At 42.9% G+C, this 18,610-nt stretch overlaps 1 protein-coding gene across 1 annotated transcript in view; it reads left to right on the top strand.

The window, feature by feature from the left end:
- LOC126176514 (collagen alpha-1(IX) chain-like) overlaps window positions 1-18,610 on the top strand; it is a 341,330-nt gene that overhangs the window by 312,755 nt on the left and 9,965 nt on the right. The window contains exons 24-25 of the mRNA XM_049923671.1: window positions 5,786-5,980; window positions 15,222-15,337. Coding sequence (XP_049779628.1) covers window positions 5,786-5,980; window positions 15,222-15,337 — 311 coding nt within the window. The remainder of the gene's footprint in view (window positions 1-5,785; window positions 5,981-15,221; window positions 15,338-18,610) is intronic.

Below are 18,610 nucleotides of genomic sequence, written 5' to 3'. Positions count from 1 at the left end.
TACTCATGGTTATTTATATTACATCATCAATTACAAGCTTAATTTTCGTAAAGTTTCTGCAAGATGTGAATCAAAACAACTCAGGAGCATAGGTGAGATCGTGAGACAATGTGTCAGCAGCTATTGGACAGACATGTTAACGAAGGCAAAATATTTTTGAAGCAAATCATCACTATAGGTGAAATGTGGCTTCATCACTTTGAACCAGAGAGGAAGCATCAGCTATGAAATGGAAACGCCTCATATCTCCAGCCAAAAAGAAATTCAAGAATAAAATATTCTCAAGTTTCAAGCCAGGTCAAGTAGTTAACTGCCCATGAGCTTCCGGCAGATATCTCCTCCGTCATTGTCAAGTGGTGTGTATGCCACTGACGTGCTTAAACTCGTATAGCTACGCTACCGTCAGTGACGCCACTGGTGCTCAGTCCCGCACCATATATGGAAATTTTCTGGTGGTACGACCGTTGCGCCCGCTTCAGCGCCCCAATTACAAGATCCCAGTCCGTTCTCAGTTGCAATCCACCGTCTTAATTGTGGGTGTTATCCTCCCCGATAGCTGAGCAGTCAGCGTGACTGGGTCGAGGATTTTCTCCGCTCAAGGACTAGGTGTTGTACTGTTTTCATCATCATCATTTCATCCTCATCCGGCGCGCAGGTCGCCCAATGTGGCGTCGAATGTAATAAGACCTGCACGAAGGCGGCCGGACCTGCCCCGTAAGGGGCCTCCCGGCCCATGACGCCAAACGCTCATTTCCATTCAAGGTGTTGTCCCATATTTTGATGATGTATTCGTACAGAAGTTCAAGGGTTAATCCTCTGTAGGAAAAGCGATGCTTATAGATTTTGGGACACAGAGGACCAGTTTTACCTTTTTTTGTGCCGTGGCTGAGAGAGCGACGCCGATTAACAAACCCAGGTAGCAAGAACAAATTTTCATTTTAACTCGTAAAATGGATGCAACAAAAGAGTTATTTAGGTGTGAATCAGCACCACTTGATTCCAGCCCAACGATAGTCACTGACTGGGAGAGTTCTTACTTGGGCGACGTCACTGCAGCCGTATTGGTGGAGAGTAGTAAGGCTCGAGGACAGTCAGGGAGAGAGATCATGGTGAAACGAAAAGAAAGCCCATAGCCGCTCGGAGGTAGGGCTGTTAATAAAATATCGACACATCTAATATCTGATATTTTTATTTTATATGATTTTTCAGTATTTTCGGTAAATATTTGAAGATGTTCTTTTGAAATTGTAGTAAAACACAATTTTACTTTCTCTGTGTGAAGAAATCTTACTACTTTTTGAGCTTTTATCCTGTCCAGTCTTTCTCTAAAGTAGTAGTCTGATTGCAGTAAGGAGGGGGGGGGGCGAGAGGGGTGGCATGTGAGTAGAATTATAAGATTTACGATGTGAAGAAACAGCACACCATTTGCGTTAAAATTGTTAGTGTGCTTTTTCTTCACATGGGCATTCTTCAAAAACAGATGCTGAAAATGATGAACAAAAATCTAAATGACAAGGTCTTTGCAGTGGGCAGAGACGTGTGAAGGGAAATGTTGACGTTATTAGCGCTCGGCGATACCAACGGAAACCGCCAAGCTTAGCTTCACCACGCAGTTTTGACACTTCAACTGCTAGGTCGCTAGCGTTGGCAGAAATGAAAAAAACAGGGAAGTCGAGATGAAGTGTTTCGGACAAATCCGAAATGTGACGAAACTGAACGACGGATCCATCGGACACTCCTTATTGTGCCACTTATATGCAGTTAGCATTGCTGGCAAAGTGGTTATCGCCAAGCGTGAACACGCATCGTTTTCCTTTTAATTTTTGCTCTAAGGGAGAAGAAGTTTCGCTGGGAAGCCCTTACACATCCTCCATTCAGTCCTGATCTCCCCCCATGAGATTTCCATATTTTTGGAGCCCTGAAGAAAGACATTCGCACCCGTCGACTCGCTTCAAACGAAGATCTGCACGCCTTGGTACAATCGTGGTTCAGTAAGCAACCGGAAACATTTTTCCATTGACCGTCTTGTCTCATATTGGAATAAATTTACTGACAGTTAAGGCGATTACTTTCGAAATAATAAACAGTTCATTTGCTTTTTCTCATCTGTCTAGCTTTCATTTGACTACCCTTTATATCACATTGTATTAGTTGCAAAGCCTCTGTAATAAAGGTATCATAAGTAGTTATTAGAGCACGTTGTACCAAGTTGCCACGCTCCCTGTCCCTCACAGCATCCCATGAGATACAGTTTATTCCGTATTTCATGATTTTGTCGATGTGTTGCAAATCAACAGCTGGCCAGAGTGGCCGAGCGGTTAAAGGCGCTACAGTCTGGAACCGCACGACCGCTACGGCCGCGGGTTCGAATCCTGCCTCGGGCATGGATGTGTGTGATGTCCATAGGTTAGTTAGGTTTAAGTAGTTCTAAGTTCTAGGGGATTTATGACCACAGCAGTTGAGTCCTCATAGTGCTCAGAGCCATTTGAACCTCTTTTTTTTTTCAAATCAACATAACACGAGCACGTACACATTTGAAGATAGATTACAAGACTTAGTGGTGGTAATAGCAAGAAACGGCACATACGAGGTGCGACAATAAAGTAATGAGACTGACGTGAAACAAACTGTTGCTTACTGTTTTAGTCAAGTTTAGTTTGTCTCCCTCAAAGTAGTTCCCTTCTGATTGCTCACACTTTTTCCAGCGCTTCTGCCATTGATGTTAACATTTCTGGAACTCATCTTCTGCAATATCCTCCAAGACTCTCGATACAGCTTTTCGGACATCTTGTGTTGTTTGAAAATGGCGTTCCTTGACAGTCGTTTCGACTCTTGGAAATAGAAAAAAGTCGCTCACAGCTATATCTGATGAATAAGGTGGCTGTGGTAGTACTGAAATTTGTTTTGAGGTTAAAAATCGCTGTACTGACAGAGTAGTATGGGATGGCGCATTATCGTGATGCAGAATCCAATTATGTTGGCACAGACACGAAGAACTATTTTACGAAGTCTTTCTAAAATTTCTTTGTAGTAATATTAGCTAATTGTTTGTCCAGGAGGCACCCACTCTTTATGAACAATTCCTTTGGAATCAAAGAAGCACACAAGCATGCATTTCACTTTTGACTTTGACATGCAAGCTTTTTTTGGTCTGGGTGATCTCTTTGAGCACCATTGCGAACTTTGGCGTTTTGTCTCTGGATCGTACTGAAAAAAAAACGACTTTCATAACTAGTGATAACAACGGCTCAACAATTCTGGATTGATTTCCGTTTGCTCTAACAGATCGGCTGCAACGTTTTTCCGTGTTTCTCGCTGTTGTGGTGTGAGATTTTTGGGGACCATTTTTGCACAAATCTTTCTCATACCAAGATGTTCAGTTAGTATTAGATGAACCGTTTCTCGATTGATGTTCAGTTCTTCTGCAATAATTTTCACGGATAATCTTCGATCAGATCGTACGAGTTCCCGCACCCTGGTCAAGTTGACATCCGTCCGTGAGGTTGATGGTCGTCCACTGCGGTCATCATCATCAATATTCGTTCTGCCTTCACTAAACATTTTGCCGACCAAAATCTTGAGCTCTTGACATAACCTCCTCTCCAAAAGCCTTCTGAAGCTTACCGTAAGTTGTCGTCGCGATTTAACCCAATTTAACGCAAAAAGAAATGGCATACCGTTGCGCAATATTATGCGGTTCCATTTCCGTGATAAGAGATACAAACACGTGTTTGCATATTACAGCACAACTCACGACTGAGCAGTTTCGTCGATGTGCCGCTTGGGCTAGAAGCAGCTTATAGATCAAGGTCAAAGATATTGTGCCTACACAAGCCTGCAGGGCTACTTTATTGTCGCACCTCGCATGTGTTTCAATTTCTCACCAGCCTTTAGAACAGATTTTGTTATTACTGCGTTAAAATCTTTCACAAAGCGTATCGACGTTCTTCGACTGGGGCATGTGGTTGTCATTAATAACGTCTCTGAGCATGGGACCCTAAACTGAAAGAAGAAAAGACAGGGGTTTTTGTTGTGACCAGGCAAAACTGTTTCTGTCTCGCCATAACTGTAGGTTCCTTAATTGCTCAACAAACTAAAACACATAAGATATTGGTCCTTTCTATTCCATAAAAATAAAAGATTTACTTAAGTTTAACACACTTCTTTTCCACAGGGATACTGGATAATTTATAAGTGTCATTGACCACAAATCATCAGCTACTGCACTTATTAACAAAGTGTTCTCTTGAGATACAACGTGCAACATTTACTAAAAAACAATTTCATCAGAAAGTTAAGCAACTCGTTGGTCCTACACTGCGATGTCGACTCGTTCAGATGAGGTCACGAACTGTGGCAAAGCTCTTCCATGCTCGGCTCTGTATTGACCTCAGTACGAGGGTTCTGCAATGATGAGAGGGGAGGCGTGGTCTTCGGTACGCCACCTGTACGTCGTTGCAGATTGCAGCAAGCCCTCGCTAATGTCTGTGGTATCTATGTGCGTTGCCGACTTTGGCGTGGCAAACGCGATCTCTGGACTGCACCACAGTTATGAGGTTGCACTAGGCCGTGACGTCGTGAATTACTTGTGCTGCCTGCAGTCACTTAATCCAGCAAATTCCTGTGTGTGTGTGTGTGTGTGTGTGTGTGTGAAATCTTATGGGACTTAACTGCTAAGGTCATCAGTCCCTAAGCTTACACACTACTTAACCTAAATTATCATAAAGACGAACACACACACCCATGCCCGAGGGAGGACTCGAATCTCCGTGACGTCGTGACTTACTTGTGCTGCCTGCAGTCACTTAATCCAGCAAATTCCTGTGTGTGTGTGTGTGTGTGTGTGTGAAATCTTATGGGACTTAACTGCTAAGGTCATCAGTCCCTAAGCTTACACACTACTTAACCTAAATTATCATAAAGACGAACACACACACCCATGCCCGAGGGAGGACTCGAATCTCCGTGACGTCGTGACTTACTTGTGCTGCCTGCAGTCACTTAATCCAGCAAATTCCTGTGTGTGTGTGTGTGTGTGTGTGAAATCTTATGAGACTTAACTGCTAAGGTCATCAGTCCCTAAGCTTACACACTACTTATCCTAAATTATCCTAAAGACGAACACACACACCCATGCCCGAGGGAGGACTCGAATCTCCGTGACGTCGTGACTTACTTGTGCTGCCTGCAGTCACTTAATCCAGCAAATTCCTGTGTGTGTGTGTGTGTGTGTGTGTGTGTGTGTGTGTGTGAAATCTTATGGGACTTAACTGCTAAGGTCATCAGTCCCTAAGCTTACACACTATTTAACCTAAATTATCATAAAGACGAACACACACACCCATGCCCGAGGGAGGACTCGAATCTCCGTGACGTCGTGACTTACTTGTGCTGCCTGCAGTCACTTAATCCAGCAAATTCCTGTGTGTGTGTGTGTGTGTGTGTGTGTGTGTGTGTGTGTGTGAAATCTTATGGGACTTAACTGCTAAGGTCATCAGTCCCTAAGCTTACACACTATTTAACCTAAATTATCCTAAAGACGAACACACACACCCATGCCCGAGGGAGGACTCGAACCTCCGCCGGCACCAGCCGCACAGTCCATGACTGTAGCGCCCGAGACTGCTCGGCTAATTCCGAGCGGCCAAATTCCTCTGTTGCGTAGCTTTGTTGTTGCAAATGGTACACAGACGTGCACCACCTTGTGAAGCCAGCTTACCCGCGTGTGCAGCCCATGTTTGTAGTGTAGCTGGTGTGTGACGCGTCGGGTGTGTTCTGCCCGCAGCTGCGCCTGGCGGCGCTGAACGAGCCGCTGGCCGGCGAGATGCAGGGCGTGCGCGGCGCCGACCACGCGTGCTACCGGCAGGCGCGGCGCGCCGGTCTGCGCGGCACGTTCCGCGCGCTGCTCGCCTCGCGCGTCCAGGACCTCAGCTCCATCGTGCGGCCCTCCGACCGCCGGCTGCCTGTCGTCAACATCAAGGTAACACTCCAAACCACGCCACACGCCAACCGGCGCTCCACTAATACGTTCTACACGATATTTGCCAGCGATACCTCCGTAATGTCGGAACAAAAGTGTCAGTACCAGAATAATTGCGAGATGTTATCAAATACCGGGTGATAAAAAAGTCAGTATAAATTTGAAAACTGAATAAATCACGGAATAATGTAGATAGAGAGGTACAAATTCACACACATGCTTGGAATGACATGGGGTATAAGAACCAAAAAAATACAAAAGTTCAAAAAAAAGTCCGACAAATGGCGCTTCATCTGATCAGAATAGCAATAATTAGCATAACAAAGGTAAGACAAAGCAAAGATGATGTTCTTTACAGGAAATGCTCAATATGTCCACCATCGTTCCTCAACAATAGCTATAGTCGAGGAATAATGTTGTGAACAGCATTCTGTAAAGCATGTCCGGAGTTATGGTGAGGCATTGGCGTCGGATGTTCTCTTTCAGCATCCCTAGAGATGTCGGTCGATCACGATACACTTGCCACTTCAGGTAACCCCAAAGCCAGACTGAGGTCTGGGGACCTGGGAGGCCAAGCATGACAAAAGTGGCGGCCGAGCACACGATCATCACCAAACGACGCAAGAGATCTTTCACGCGTCTAGCAATATGGGGTGGAGCGCTATCCTGCAGAAACATCATACGTTCCAGCAGGTTTTTATCAGCCAGGCTGGGGATGATGCGATTCTGTAACATATCGGCGTACCTCTCACCCGTCACGGTAGCAGTTACAAAACAAGTATCACGCATTTCCTCGAAGAAAAAAGGCCAGATAACGGTAGATGTGGTAAATCCAACCCTTCCGTGACTTTCTCGTTTTGCAATGGAGTTTCCACGACACTTCTAGAATTTTCGGTAGCCCAAATTGTGCAGTTGTGGGCGTTGACAGATCCTCGGAGCGTGAAATGAGCTTCGTCGGTCCACAACACATCACTCAGCCAATCGTCATCTTCCGCCATCTTTTGAAACGCCCACACCGCAAATGCCCTCCGCTTCATTAAATCGTCAGGTAACAGTTCATGATGCCGATGGATTTTGTACGGATAGCATCGCAAGGCCCCCCATGAACCATGGACCTTGCCGTTGGTGGGGAGGCTTGCGTGCCTCAGCGATACAGATGGCCGTACCGTAGGTGCAACCACAACGGAGGGGTATCTGTTGAGAGGCCAGACAAACATGTGGTTCCTGAAGAGGGGCAGCAGCCTTTTCAGTAGTTGCAGGGGCAACAGTCTGGATGATTGACTGATCTGGCCTTGTAACATTAACCAAAACGGCCTTGCTGTGCTGGTACTGCGAACGGCTGAAAGCAAGGGGAAACTACAGCCGTAATTTTTCCCGAGGACATGCAGCTCTACTGTACGATTAAATGATGATGGCGTCCTCTTGGGTAAAATATTCCGGAGGTAAAATAGTCCCCCATTCGGATCTCCTGGCGGGGACTACTCAGGAGGACGTCGTTATCAGGAGAAAGAAAACTGGCGTTCTACGGATCGGAGCGTGGAATGTCAGATCCCTTAATCGGGCAGGTAGGTTAGAAAATTTAAAAAGGGAAATGGATAGGTTAAAGTTAGATATTGTGGGAATTAGTGAAGTTCGGTGGCAGGAGGAACAAGACTTTTGGTCAGGTGATTACAGGGTTATAAATACAAAATCAAATAGGGGTAATGCAGGAGTAGGTTTAATAATGAATAAAAAAATAGGAGTGCGGGTTAGCTACTACAAACAGCATAGTGAACGCATTATTGTGGCCAAGATAGACACAAAGCCCATGCCTACTACAGTAGTACAAGTTTATATGCCAACTACCTCTGCAGATGATGAAGAAATAGATGAAATGTATGACGAGATAAAAGAAATTATTCAGGTAGTGAAGGGAGACGAAAATTTAATAGTCATGGGTGACTGGAATTCGTCAGTAGGAAAAGGGAGAGAAGGAAACGTAGTAGGTGAATATGGATTGGGGGGAAGGAATGAAAGAGGAAGCCGCCTTGTAGAATTTTGCACAGAGCATAACTTAATCTTAGCCAACACTTGGTTCAAGAATCATAAAAGAAGGTTGTATACCTGGAAGAATCCTGGAGATACTAAAAGGTATCAGATAGATTATATAATGGTAAGACAGAGATTTAGGAACCAGGTTTTAAATTGTAAGACATTTCCTGGGGCAGATGTAGATTCTGACCACAATCTATTGGTTATAACTGCAGATTGAAACTGAAGAAACTGCAAAAAGGTGGGAATTTAAGGAGATGGGACCTGGATAAACTGAAAGAACCAGAGGTTGTAGAGAGTTTCAGGGAGAGCATAAGGGAACAATTGACAGGAATGGGGGAAAGAAATACAGTAGAAGAAGAATGGGTAGCTCTGAGGGATGAAGTAGTGAAGGCAGCAGAGGATCAAGTAGGTAAAAAGACGAGGGCTAATAGAAATCCTTGGGTAACAGAAGAAATATTGAATTTAATTGATGAAAGGAGAAAATATAAAAATGCAGTAAATGAAGCAGGCAAAAAGGAATACAAACGTCTCAAAAATGATATCGACAGGAAGTGCAAAATGGCTAAGCAGGGATGGCTAGAGGACAAATGTAAGGATGTAGAGGCTTGTCTCACTAGGGGTAAGATAGATACTGCCTACAGGAAAATTAAAGAGACCTTTGCAGAGATGAGAACCACTTGTATGAATATCAAGAGCTCAGATGGCAACCCAGTTCTAAGCAAAGAAGGGAAGGCAGAAAGGTGGAAGGAGTATATAGAGGGTTTATACAAGGGCGATGTACTTGAGGACAATATTATGGAAATGGAAGAGGATGTAGATGTAGACGAAATGGGGGATAAGATACTGCGTGAAGAGTTTGACAGAGCACTGAAAGACCTGAGTCTAAACAAGGCCCCGGGAGTAGACAACATTCCATTTGAACTACTGATGGCCTCGGGAGAGCCAGTCATGACAAAACTCTATCATCTGGTGAGCACGATGTATGAAACAGGCGAAATACCCTTAGACTTCAAGAAGAATATAATAATTCCAATCCCAAAGAAAGCAGGTGTTGACAGATGTGAAAATTACCGAACTATCAGTTTAATTAGTCACAGCTGCAAAATACTAACGCGAATTCTTTACAGACGAATGGAAAAACTGGTAGAAGCCGACCTCGGGGAAGATCAGTTTGGATTCCGTAGAAATGTTGGAACACGTGAGGCAATACTGACCTTACGACTTATCTTAGAAGAAAGATTAAGAAAAGGCAAACCTACGTTTCTAGCATTTGTAGACTTAGAGAAAGCTTTTGACAATGTTAACTGGAATACTCTCTTTCCAATTCTGAAGGTGGCAGGGGTAAAATACAGGGAGCGAAAGGCTATTTACAGTTTGTACAGAAACCAGATGGCAATTATAAGAGTCGAGGGGCATGAAAGGGAAGCAGTGGTTGGGAAAGGAGTAAGACAGGGTTGTAGCCTCTCCCCGATGTTATTCAATCTGTATATTGAGCAAACAGTAAAGGAAACAAAAGAAAAATTCGGAGTAGGTATTAAAATTCATGGAGAAGAAGTAAAAACTTTGAGGTTCGCCGATGACATTGTAATTCTGTCAGAGACAGCAAAGGACTTGGAAGAGCAGTTGAACGGAATGGACAGTGTCTTGAAAGGAGGATATAAGATGAACATCAACAAAAGCAAAACGAGGATAATGGAATGTAGTCGAATTAAGTCGGCTGATGCTGAGGGAATTAGATTAGGAAATGAGACACTTAAAGTAGTAAAGGAGTTTTGGTATTTAGGGAGTAAAATAACCGATGATGGTCGAAGTAGAGAGGGTATAAAATGTAGACTGGCAATGGCAAGGAAAGCGTTTCTCAAGAAGAGGAATTTGTTAACATCGAGTATAGATTTAAGTGTCAGGAAGTCGTTTCTGAAAGTATTTGTATGGAGTGTAGCCATGTATGGAAGTGAAACATGGACGATAACTAGTTTGGACAAGAAGAGAATAGAAGCTTTCGAAATGTGGTGCTACAGAAGAATGCTGAAGATAAGGTGGGTAGATCACGTAACTAATGAGGAGGTATTGAATAGGATTGGGGAGAAGAGAAGTTTGTGGCACAACTTGACTAGAAGAAGGGATCGGTTGGTAGGACATGTTTTGAGGCATCAAGGGATCACAAATTTAGCATTGGAGGGCAGTGTGGAGGGTAAAAATCGTAGAGGGAGACCAAGAGATGAATACACTAAGCAGATTCAGAAGGATGTAGGTTGCAGTAGATACTGGGAGATGAAGAAGCTTGCACAGGATAGAGTATCATGGAGAGCTGCATCAAACCAGTCTCAGGACTGAAGACCACAACAACAGCATCGCAGGCTACGCCTAAGTGCCAACCAAACAGTAGTGTATGGAATGCCAGTGCGAATGCGACTGCACGAGCGCTGACTTCCTCGTGCATAGACGAACCCGCTACAGTCTCCATTTTTTTTCTGAACTGTGTCAGCAACATTGCGCCTTGTGCTCGGTCGGCCACTACGGGGTCTATCGTCTAAACAACCCGTGGCTTCGAACTTCGAAATCACTCTCGCCACAGCTGCATTTGTCAACGGACCTTTACCCGTTCGAAGCCCCTTCCTATGGCTATAGGATCGTAACGCTGAACTAGCACATTCCCCATTCTGATAATACAGCTTCACTAAAAGCGCCTTTTCAGGTAACGTCAACATGTTGCGACTGCTGGCGCATTTGATTCTGTCTCTCATTACAGTTCCTTTTATAGACGATTGTCACTGACGTTTTGCTGTCCAGCGCCATCTGTCGGACATTTTGTAAACTTTTTTTTTTACTCTAATAAAACCCCCATGTCATTCCAAGCATGTGTGTCAGTTTTTACCTCAATATCTACATTATTCCGTGGTTTATTAAGTTTTCAAATTTATACTGACTCTTTGATCACCCGGTACATTAAATGCATTCGCAATTGCTAGTAAGGACAACCATCAGCTGTAGAATGGAATGATGGCGATGAAAATTTGTGCGGGACGCAGACTCGAACCCGGATTTTCGGCTTATCCCGAACAGTCGTCATACCGTCTGGCTATCCGTGCAGAACTCACAGCCAGACCCAGATTTCCGTATGTCGTCAACCATCTCGATAACCTGTACTCTTACATCCATTATGTATAATCCTATACGGGCGAGGCATTTTACTTTAGAGTTGCATCCCCAGTGTCGGCGGATAAATACGATATTGCAGTGTATGTGGTATTCTGAATTACGATGGTTCAAATGGTTCAAATGGCTCTGAGCACTATGCGACTTAACTTTTGAGGTCATCAGTCGCCTAGAACTTCGAACCTGCGACCGTAGCGGTCGCTCGGTTCCAGACTGTAGCGCCTAGAACCGCACGGCCCCTCCGGCCGGCGAATTACGATGAAAAGCTTCTTTGGCGTAAAGGTAACTATCCTCGACGACATACAGAAGTTTGAATCTGGGCTGAGTGGCTCACGGATAGCCAAATGATAAAACAACCGTTCGCGATAACCGGAAAATCCTGGTTCCAGTTCCGGTTTGGCACAAATTTTCACTGTCGTCATTCCATTCTACCGCCGATGGTTGTCCATATTCGCAGTTGCGAATACATTTAAAGTATTTCATAACGGCTGTAGTCGCCGCAGCCCCTTTTCCTTCGAACATGCATGCATGTCCAAAGAAACTTTGCATCCCATTCAGAACAACACACAGACACTGCAATATCGTATTTATCCGCCGACACCAGGTAAGCGACATTGAAGTAAAATGTCTCACCTGTACTAGAATATACGTAATGGATGAACGAGTACAGGTTGTCGACACATGGTTGACAAGGTATGGAAGTTTGGGTCTGGCTGTGAATCGTGCACGGGTAGCCTATTGGTAAGGCGACCACTCACGATAAGCGGGAAATATGGTTTCGAGTCCCGATCCGGCACAAATTTTCATTGTCGTCATTCCATTCCACAGCAAACACATTTAATGAAAACCCATGAAGTCGAGATCGCATATGAAATTTCCTTTATTTGGATTGATTACTTGTTTCGGCTAACAATCTGGTTATCTTCCGATATAAGATATAAAACAGGTTTTTCTCAGATTTACATAACTTCATATAGCAAGGTTCAAATTATATACATGAATTAGTTGTAGAATACCATAAAACATTCCTAATTGGTGTTGGTACCATTACAGCTCCACACATGGTTAAAATCATTCTTAAAATGATAACGTCAGTACATGGCATAAATAAAAAGAGCTTTTCATGGTTCGTGGCCAGTATAATTGAACAATTTTCCTACAGCTGAGAATATACATTAATATAGAGAAGAGGCAGTGAAAATAAAGTAGTATTTGCATAAGTAACCGTCCACGAAAATGTTGCAATGGGTATCATCTACCATACGATTCCACATGTACCGCGTCACGGCAACATATATATAATGAACTCTGTTACGAAATGACGTAAACACTGATTGTTTCAGTTACTAAGCTGTAACAGCATAACACCTTTGATGAGACGGGATCTTTTATATTTAGTTATTTTATTGGCTATTTCCTCATACAAACATTGTTTTATTTTCATTGCCTCTTCTCAGTACTAATGTATATTTTCTGTTGTATGACCAACGTTCAATTACATTGACCACGTACGATGAAATCGCTGTTCTGAATTATGTCACGTAAGGTTGTTATCATTTTAAGAAAGATTTCAACGATGTGTAAAGCCGTAATTCTATCACCAATAATCGATAAAGTTTTATAATATGTATTCTGTAACTAATTCGTGTATATACTCCTGAACCCTGCTGCAATACTATGTGCAGTTATGTAATCTGTTGTATGTTAGCCGGCCGGAGTGGCCGAGCGGTTCTAGGCGCTACAGTCTGGAACCGCGAGACCGCTACGGTCGCAGGTTCGAATCCTGCCTTGGGCATGGATGTGTGTGATGTCCATAGGTTAGTTAGGTTTAAGTATTTCTAAGTTCTAGGGGACTGATAACCACAGCAGTTAAGTCCCATAGTGCTCAGAGCCATTTGAACCATCTGTTGTATGTTATTAATATGAGATACAGCCTTACATCTTGGATCTAAAGATAGCTAGATTGTCTGCCGAAACTAATAAGCAATCTAAATAAAGAAGATTTCATGTGCAATTTTGATTTCATGGGTTTTCAATCCCGAACTAAACAAAAAATTTACAGCAGATCGCGTATCTCCTGGTTAACAATGTCAGTACCGTGACCGGCAGTTTTGCAAGGTACTCATTGCTTTTTGTAAATTTTTAAGCTTTTCTTTAACCACAGTTCCAGGTGCACTCCAATACTAGATTTTGTACGATACCTCGTTTTGTATCCCTACAAGCGGACACCGAGATGGATGCAGAGGAGATGGCACGGTTGTCGCAGCGGAATAGTGTACTGTGCTGTTATGTAGGGCGTAGACCTGGCCCCGGCAGTTCTAATGCAGCTTTCAACTCCTGCGCAGCAAACCTTCGCCTCGCGCACTGCTCTGTTTTCAAGTGCTCTGTTTTCAGTCACTCGTGCTGGTTGCATGTTATGTTTTGCTCCGCGCTAGACATCTAAGCAGTGTTTCGACTCTCTGCTCCCCTATAGATTGACTCGCACGTCGAGTTTCCTTCCTTCTTCTGGGATTTAGCTCCCGGCTTGTTTTCGAGCCACCATTCGCTTTTAGTGTTTACATTCGTAACAACGAGCACGTGGTTTGTGGCGTTGTTAGCCCTGCACAGATTCATAAGTGGCGACGAGGATGGGATTCTCGACAACAAGCCAGGAGCTGAACCCAGGAAAAGGGAATGAAACTCGACATCTGAGTCAGTCTAGAAAGGAGCAGAGAGTCCGAATACCATATAGAGTTCAAGCACGGAGGAAAACACAATACGCAACTAGTGTGAGTGAGAGCACACAGAAACAGAGCACTGCATGAGGGAACGGTCTGGTCCTCGGGCGTCGATACAGCCTCAGAATTGCCGAGCTAGGCCTGCTGCCACCTACAGATAAACGCCTGGGTCAGTGGCTCTGCCCATGCCACCTTCGTCAGCGCCCTCCGTGACAACGCTGTGTTCTATTCCGCTTGACAACCACAGCAGCTCCTCTGTATCCGTATCAATGTCAGTTGGTGGGAATACTATACCAGCTATCAGTACCAATACCTAAAACTGTACCGATATACTAACAATATCGGAGCTTAAGTATCGACAACCAATGTACCGCAAGGTATTGATTACTTTTTTTCGTATTTTTAAGCTTTCCTTCAACTAAATTCCTAAGCCTGATCTAATACTAGACTCAATACGATAGTTGACATCGATACCAGCACATAAAATTGTTTAATACGTCAATAGTATTACAACAACAGTATCGATAGCGAAGGTATCACAAAGTACAATATTAAACCGAAAATACTATCATGTTCTGCAATATACTTGTTATGTATTTTAAACTTTTCTCTAACACAAAATGCTTACTTAAAGCACAAGGCGTAATAAGGATACTTTATTTTCATGAACAAACTTTAATATAAAATCAATCACCAAAGGAAAATTATTCCAAATACTCATCAGAGGCACTCCACAAAAAGCGATTTCATTTGTGCACTTGTGTTCTCTTTTCTTTACTAGCTTATGGCATGGAAAGCTTATTGAAAGTATAGTTCTATTGAGCTGTCGGTTTTAAAATGGTTACCAGCTGCCAACAAATTGAATTTTCATGAACACACAGTTACAGAACTATGTAAATACGTGTGTGGAATCAGTTTTTGCGAAAGTATACAATAAACTAAAACATACTGGAACTACGAAAAAAAGCTCAACCAAAAAAAAGTGTCTTGAGAAAAATGTAGGTGTAACTCCATGGAATACTGGTAATTCCATCTTTCTTCGACCAGCATACTTTGTTGACACTGACGACGTCTCTGTCGGTAGAGCCCTAAATTGAAAGAAAGGAAACAGACAGTGGTAGTGAAGTGACGGTAGGCCATGAGATCATAAATTCGCTTTAGCTTCCTGTAGTCAGTCCAGCAAATGCTATAATCAATTTGTTACATTATATATTCAATATGAAAATTAATTCAATGAAATCTCTAAGTAAAGTCACAAGATACTCATTGAGTTATCTTGCATGCTTAATTAACAGTAGACGAACACTTAAAGTATCTTCTTTTTTTTTCTCCAGGGCGAGATGCTCTTCCACTCGTGGAAAGAAATGTTCAACGGGAAAGAAGGACTGCTGCCCGAGGATGCAACGATATACAGTTTCAACGGGAAGAACATAGTGAAGGACAGCACTTGGTAAGCACATCTGTATAACCCATTGGCATTTTCTCTTAAACGGATACTTTTTAGCTTTTAAAAGAATTGCAGAGAACTAATTTCTCACAGTGGATGGTAAGTACTAATTACAGCATACCCAGCAAAGTCAACATAGAATAAACTCGAGTTATATTATATCCCCTCTCCCCTCCAAGTAGTTTTGAAGACATATCTAAATTGGTAGTTGTGAAAAAGATGTTTGTTTTCTGCTTGTCGTTAAATTTATAGCTCAGAAGATATCTCAGTTACTTTTGAGGCATAAAAATACTAAAAGTGGAACAGATGAACAATATAATCGAGAACGAGAAATATGCATAGAATGTCAAATTCTTGAACTACCGAACTGTTGCTATTCAGCGTCTCACTGGATGACAGTGCTTTCTTTGAGTCGTCTTACTGTAACCAACTGCTAAACCTAGAGTAACCTCTGGTTTCGCAGCCATGCAACATCTAATTGACTCAATCAAGCACTAATAAGTCTCTGCTGAGCCGTTTCAGATGCATCTCATAACTGTTACACGGTGCGTGGCTGAGGATTCCAATAGCGAACTCGACGTCCGTGGCAGTTTCGCCAACCTTCGCTTGATTTAACGTCCGGGAAAGCTAGTGCCGAGAAAGTACACTGTATGCTTAACGTGTTCGTCCAGCCATGGATGAACACTTCTGCCGTTTGGGATAGACGTACTGCATTAGCAACGGAATGTAACCATAGAGAGAAGTCCATGAATTTTGATCCACTGCAGAAAGTTTTTAAGACCAGAATAACTCTCACTGAATAGAATGCAATGCATTTCGATTGCAGATGATCGCTCTCTAGTGTGTGCTGCTTCGGGTTCATCGCTCAAAACAAAGAAAAATTACGTCGCAGTCGTTTAAGTTGTTGTTGTGGTCTTCAGTCCTGAGACTGGTTTCATGCAGCTCTCCATGCTACTCTATCCTGTGCAAGTTTCTTCATCTCCCAGTACCTACTGCAGCCTACATCCTTCTGAATCTGCTTAGTGTATTCATCTCCTGGTCTCCCTCTACGACTTTTGCCCTCCACGCTGCCCTCCAATACTAAATTGGTGATCCCTTGATGCCTCAGTACATGTCCTACCAACCGATCCCTTCTTCTAGTCAAGTTGTGCCCCAAACTCCTCTTCTCCCCAATTCTGTTCAATACCTCCTCATTAGTTATGTGATCTACCCATCTAATCTTCAGCATTCTTCTGTAGCACCACATTTCGAAAGCTTCTATTCTCTTCTTGTCTAAACTATTTATCGTCCATGCTTCACTTCCATACATGGCTACACTCCATACAAATACTTTCAGAAACGACTTCCTGACACTTAAATCTATACTCGATGTTAACAAATGTCTCTTCTTCAGAAACGCTTTCCTTGCCATTGCCAGTCTACATTTTATATCCTCCCTACTTCGACCATCATCAGTTATTTTGCTCCTCAAATAGCAAAACTCCTTTACTACATTAAGTGTCTCATTTCCTAATCTAATTCCCTCAGCATCACCCGACTTAATTCGACTACATTCCACTATCCTCGTTTTGCTTTTGTTGATGTTCATCTTATACCCTCCTTTCAAGACACTGTCCATTCCGTTCAACTGCTCTTCCAAGTCCTTTGCTGTCTCTGACAGAATTACAATGTCATCGGCAAACCTCAAAGTTTTTATTTCTTCTCCATGGATTTTAATACCTACTCCGAACTTTTCTTTTGTTTCCTTTACTGCTTGCTCAATATACAGGTTGAATAGCATCGGGGAGAGGCTACAACCCTGTCTCACTCCCTTCCCAACCACTGCTTCCCTTTCAATCCCCTCGACTCTTATAACTGCCATCTGGTTTCTGTACAAATTGTACAAATTTCGCTCCCTGTATTTTACCCCTGCCACCTTCACAATTTGAAAGAGAGTATTCCAGTCAACATTATCAAACACTTTCTCTAAGTCTACAAATGCTAGGAACGTAGGTTTGCCTTTCCTTAATCTAGCTTCTAAGATAAGTCGTAGGGTCAGTATTGCCTCACGTGTTCCAACATTTCTACGGAATCCAAACTGATCTTCCCCGAGGCCAGCTTCTACCAGTTTTTCCATTCGTCTGTAAAGAATTCGTGTTAGTATTTTGCAGCTGTGACTTATTAAACTGATAGTTCGGTAATTTTCACATCTGTCAACACTTGCTTTCTTTAGGATTGGAATTACTACATTCTTCTTGAAGTTTGAGGGAATTTCGCCTGTCTCATACATCTTGCTCACCAGATGGTAGAGTTTTGTTAGGCCTGGCTCCCCCAAGGCTATCAGTAGTTCTAATGGAATGTTGTCCACTCCCGGGGCCTTGTTTCGACTTAGGTCTTTCAGTGCTCTATCAAACTCTTCACGCAGTATCATATCTCCCATTTCATCTTCATCTACCTCCTCTTCCATTTCCATAATATTGTCTTCAAGAACATCGCCCCTGTATAAACCCTCTATATACTCCTTCCACCTTTCTGCTTTCCCTTCTTTGCTTAGAACTGGGTTTCCATCTGAGCTCTTGACATTCATGCAAGTGGTTCTCTTTTCTCCAAAGGTCTCTTTAATTTTCCTGTAGACAGTATCTATCTTACCCCTCTTGAGATAAGCCTCTACATCCTTACATTTGTCCTCTAGCTATCCCTGCTTAGCCATTTTGCACTTCCTGTCGGTCTCATTTTTGAGACGTTTGTATTCCTTTTTGCCTGCTTCACTTACTGCATTTTTGTATTTTCTCCTTTCATCAAGTAAATTCAGTATCTCTTCTGTTACCCAAGGATTTCTACTAGCCCTCGTCTTTTTACGTACTTGATCCTCTGCTGCCTTCACTATTTCATTCCTCAAAGCTACCCATTCTTCTTCTACTGTATTTCTTTCCCCCATTCCTGTCAATTGTTCCCTTATGCTCTTTCTGAAACTCTGTACAACCTCTGGTTTACTCAGTTTATCCAGGTCCCATCTCCTTAAATTCCTACCTTTTTGCAGTTTCTTCAGTTTTAATCTACAGTTCATAACCAATAGATTGTCGTCAGAGTCCACATCTGCCCCTGGAAATGTCTTACAATTTAAAATCTGGTTCCTAAATCTCTGTCTTACCATTATATAATCTATCTGAAACCTTTTAGAATCTCCAGGGTTCTTCCATGTATACAACCTTCTTTCATGATTCTTGAACCAAGTGTTAGCTATGATTAAGTTATGCTCTGTGCAAAATTCTACCAGGCGGCTTCCTCTTTCATTTC

The sequence above is a fragment of the Schistocerca cancellata genome, chromosome 3 (assembly GCF_023864275.1).
Source record: "Schistocerca cancellata isolate TAMUIC-IGC-003103 chromosome 3, iqSchCanc2.1, whole genome shotgun sequence".
In the NCBI taxonomy this organism is placed as follows: domain Eukaryota; kingdom Metazoa; phylum Arthropoda; class Insecta; order Orthoptera; family Acrididae; genus Schistocerca; species Schistocerca cancellata.
Note: the sequence above shows the minus strand (reverse complement) of the source record. Positions and strands in the feature narration are given on the sequence as shown.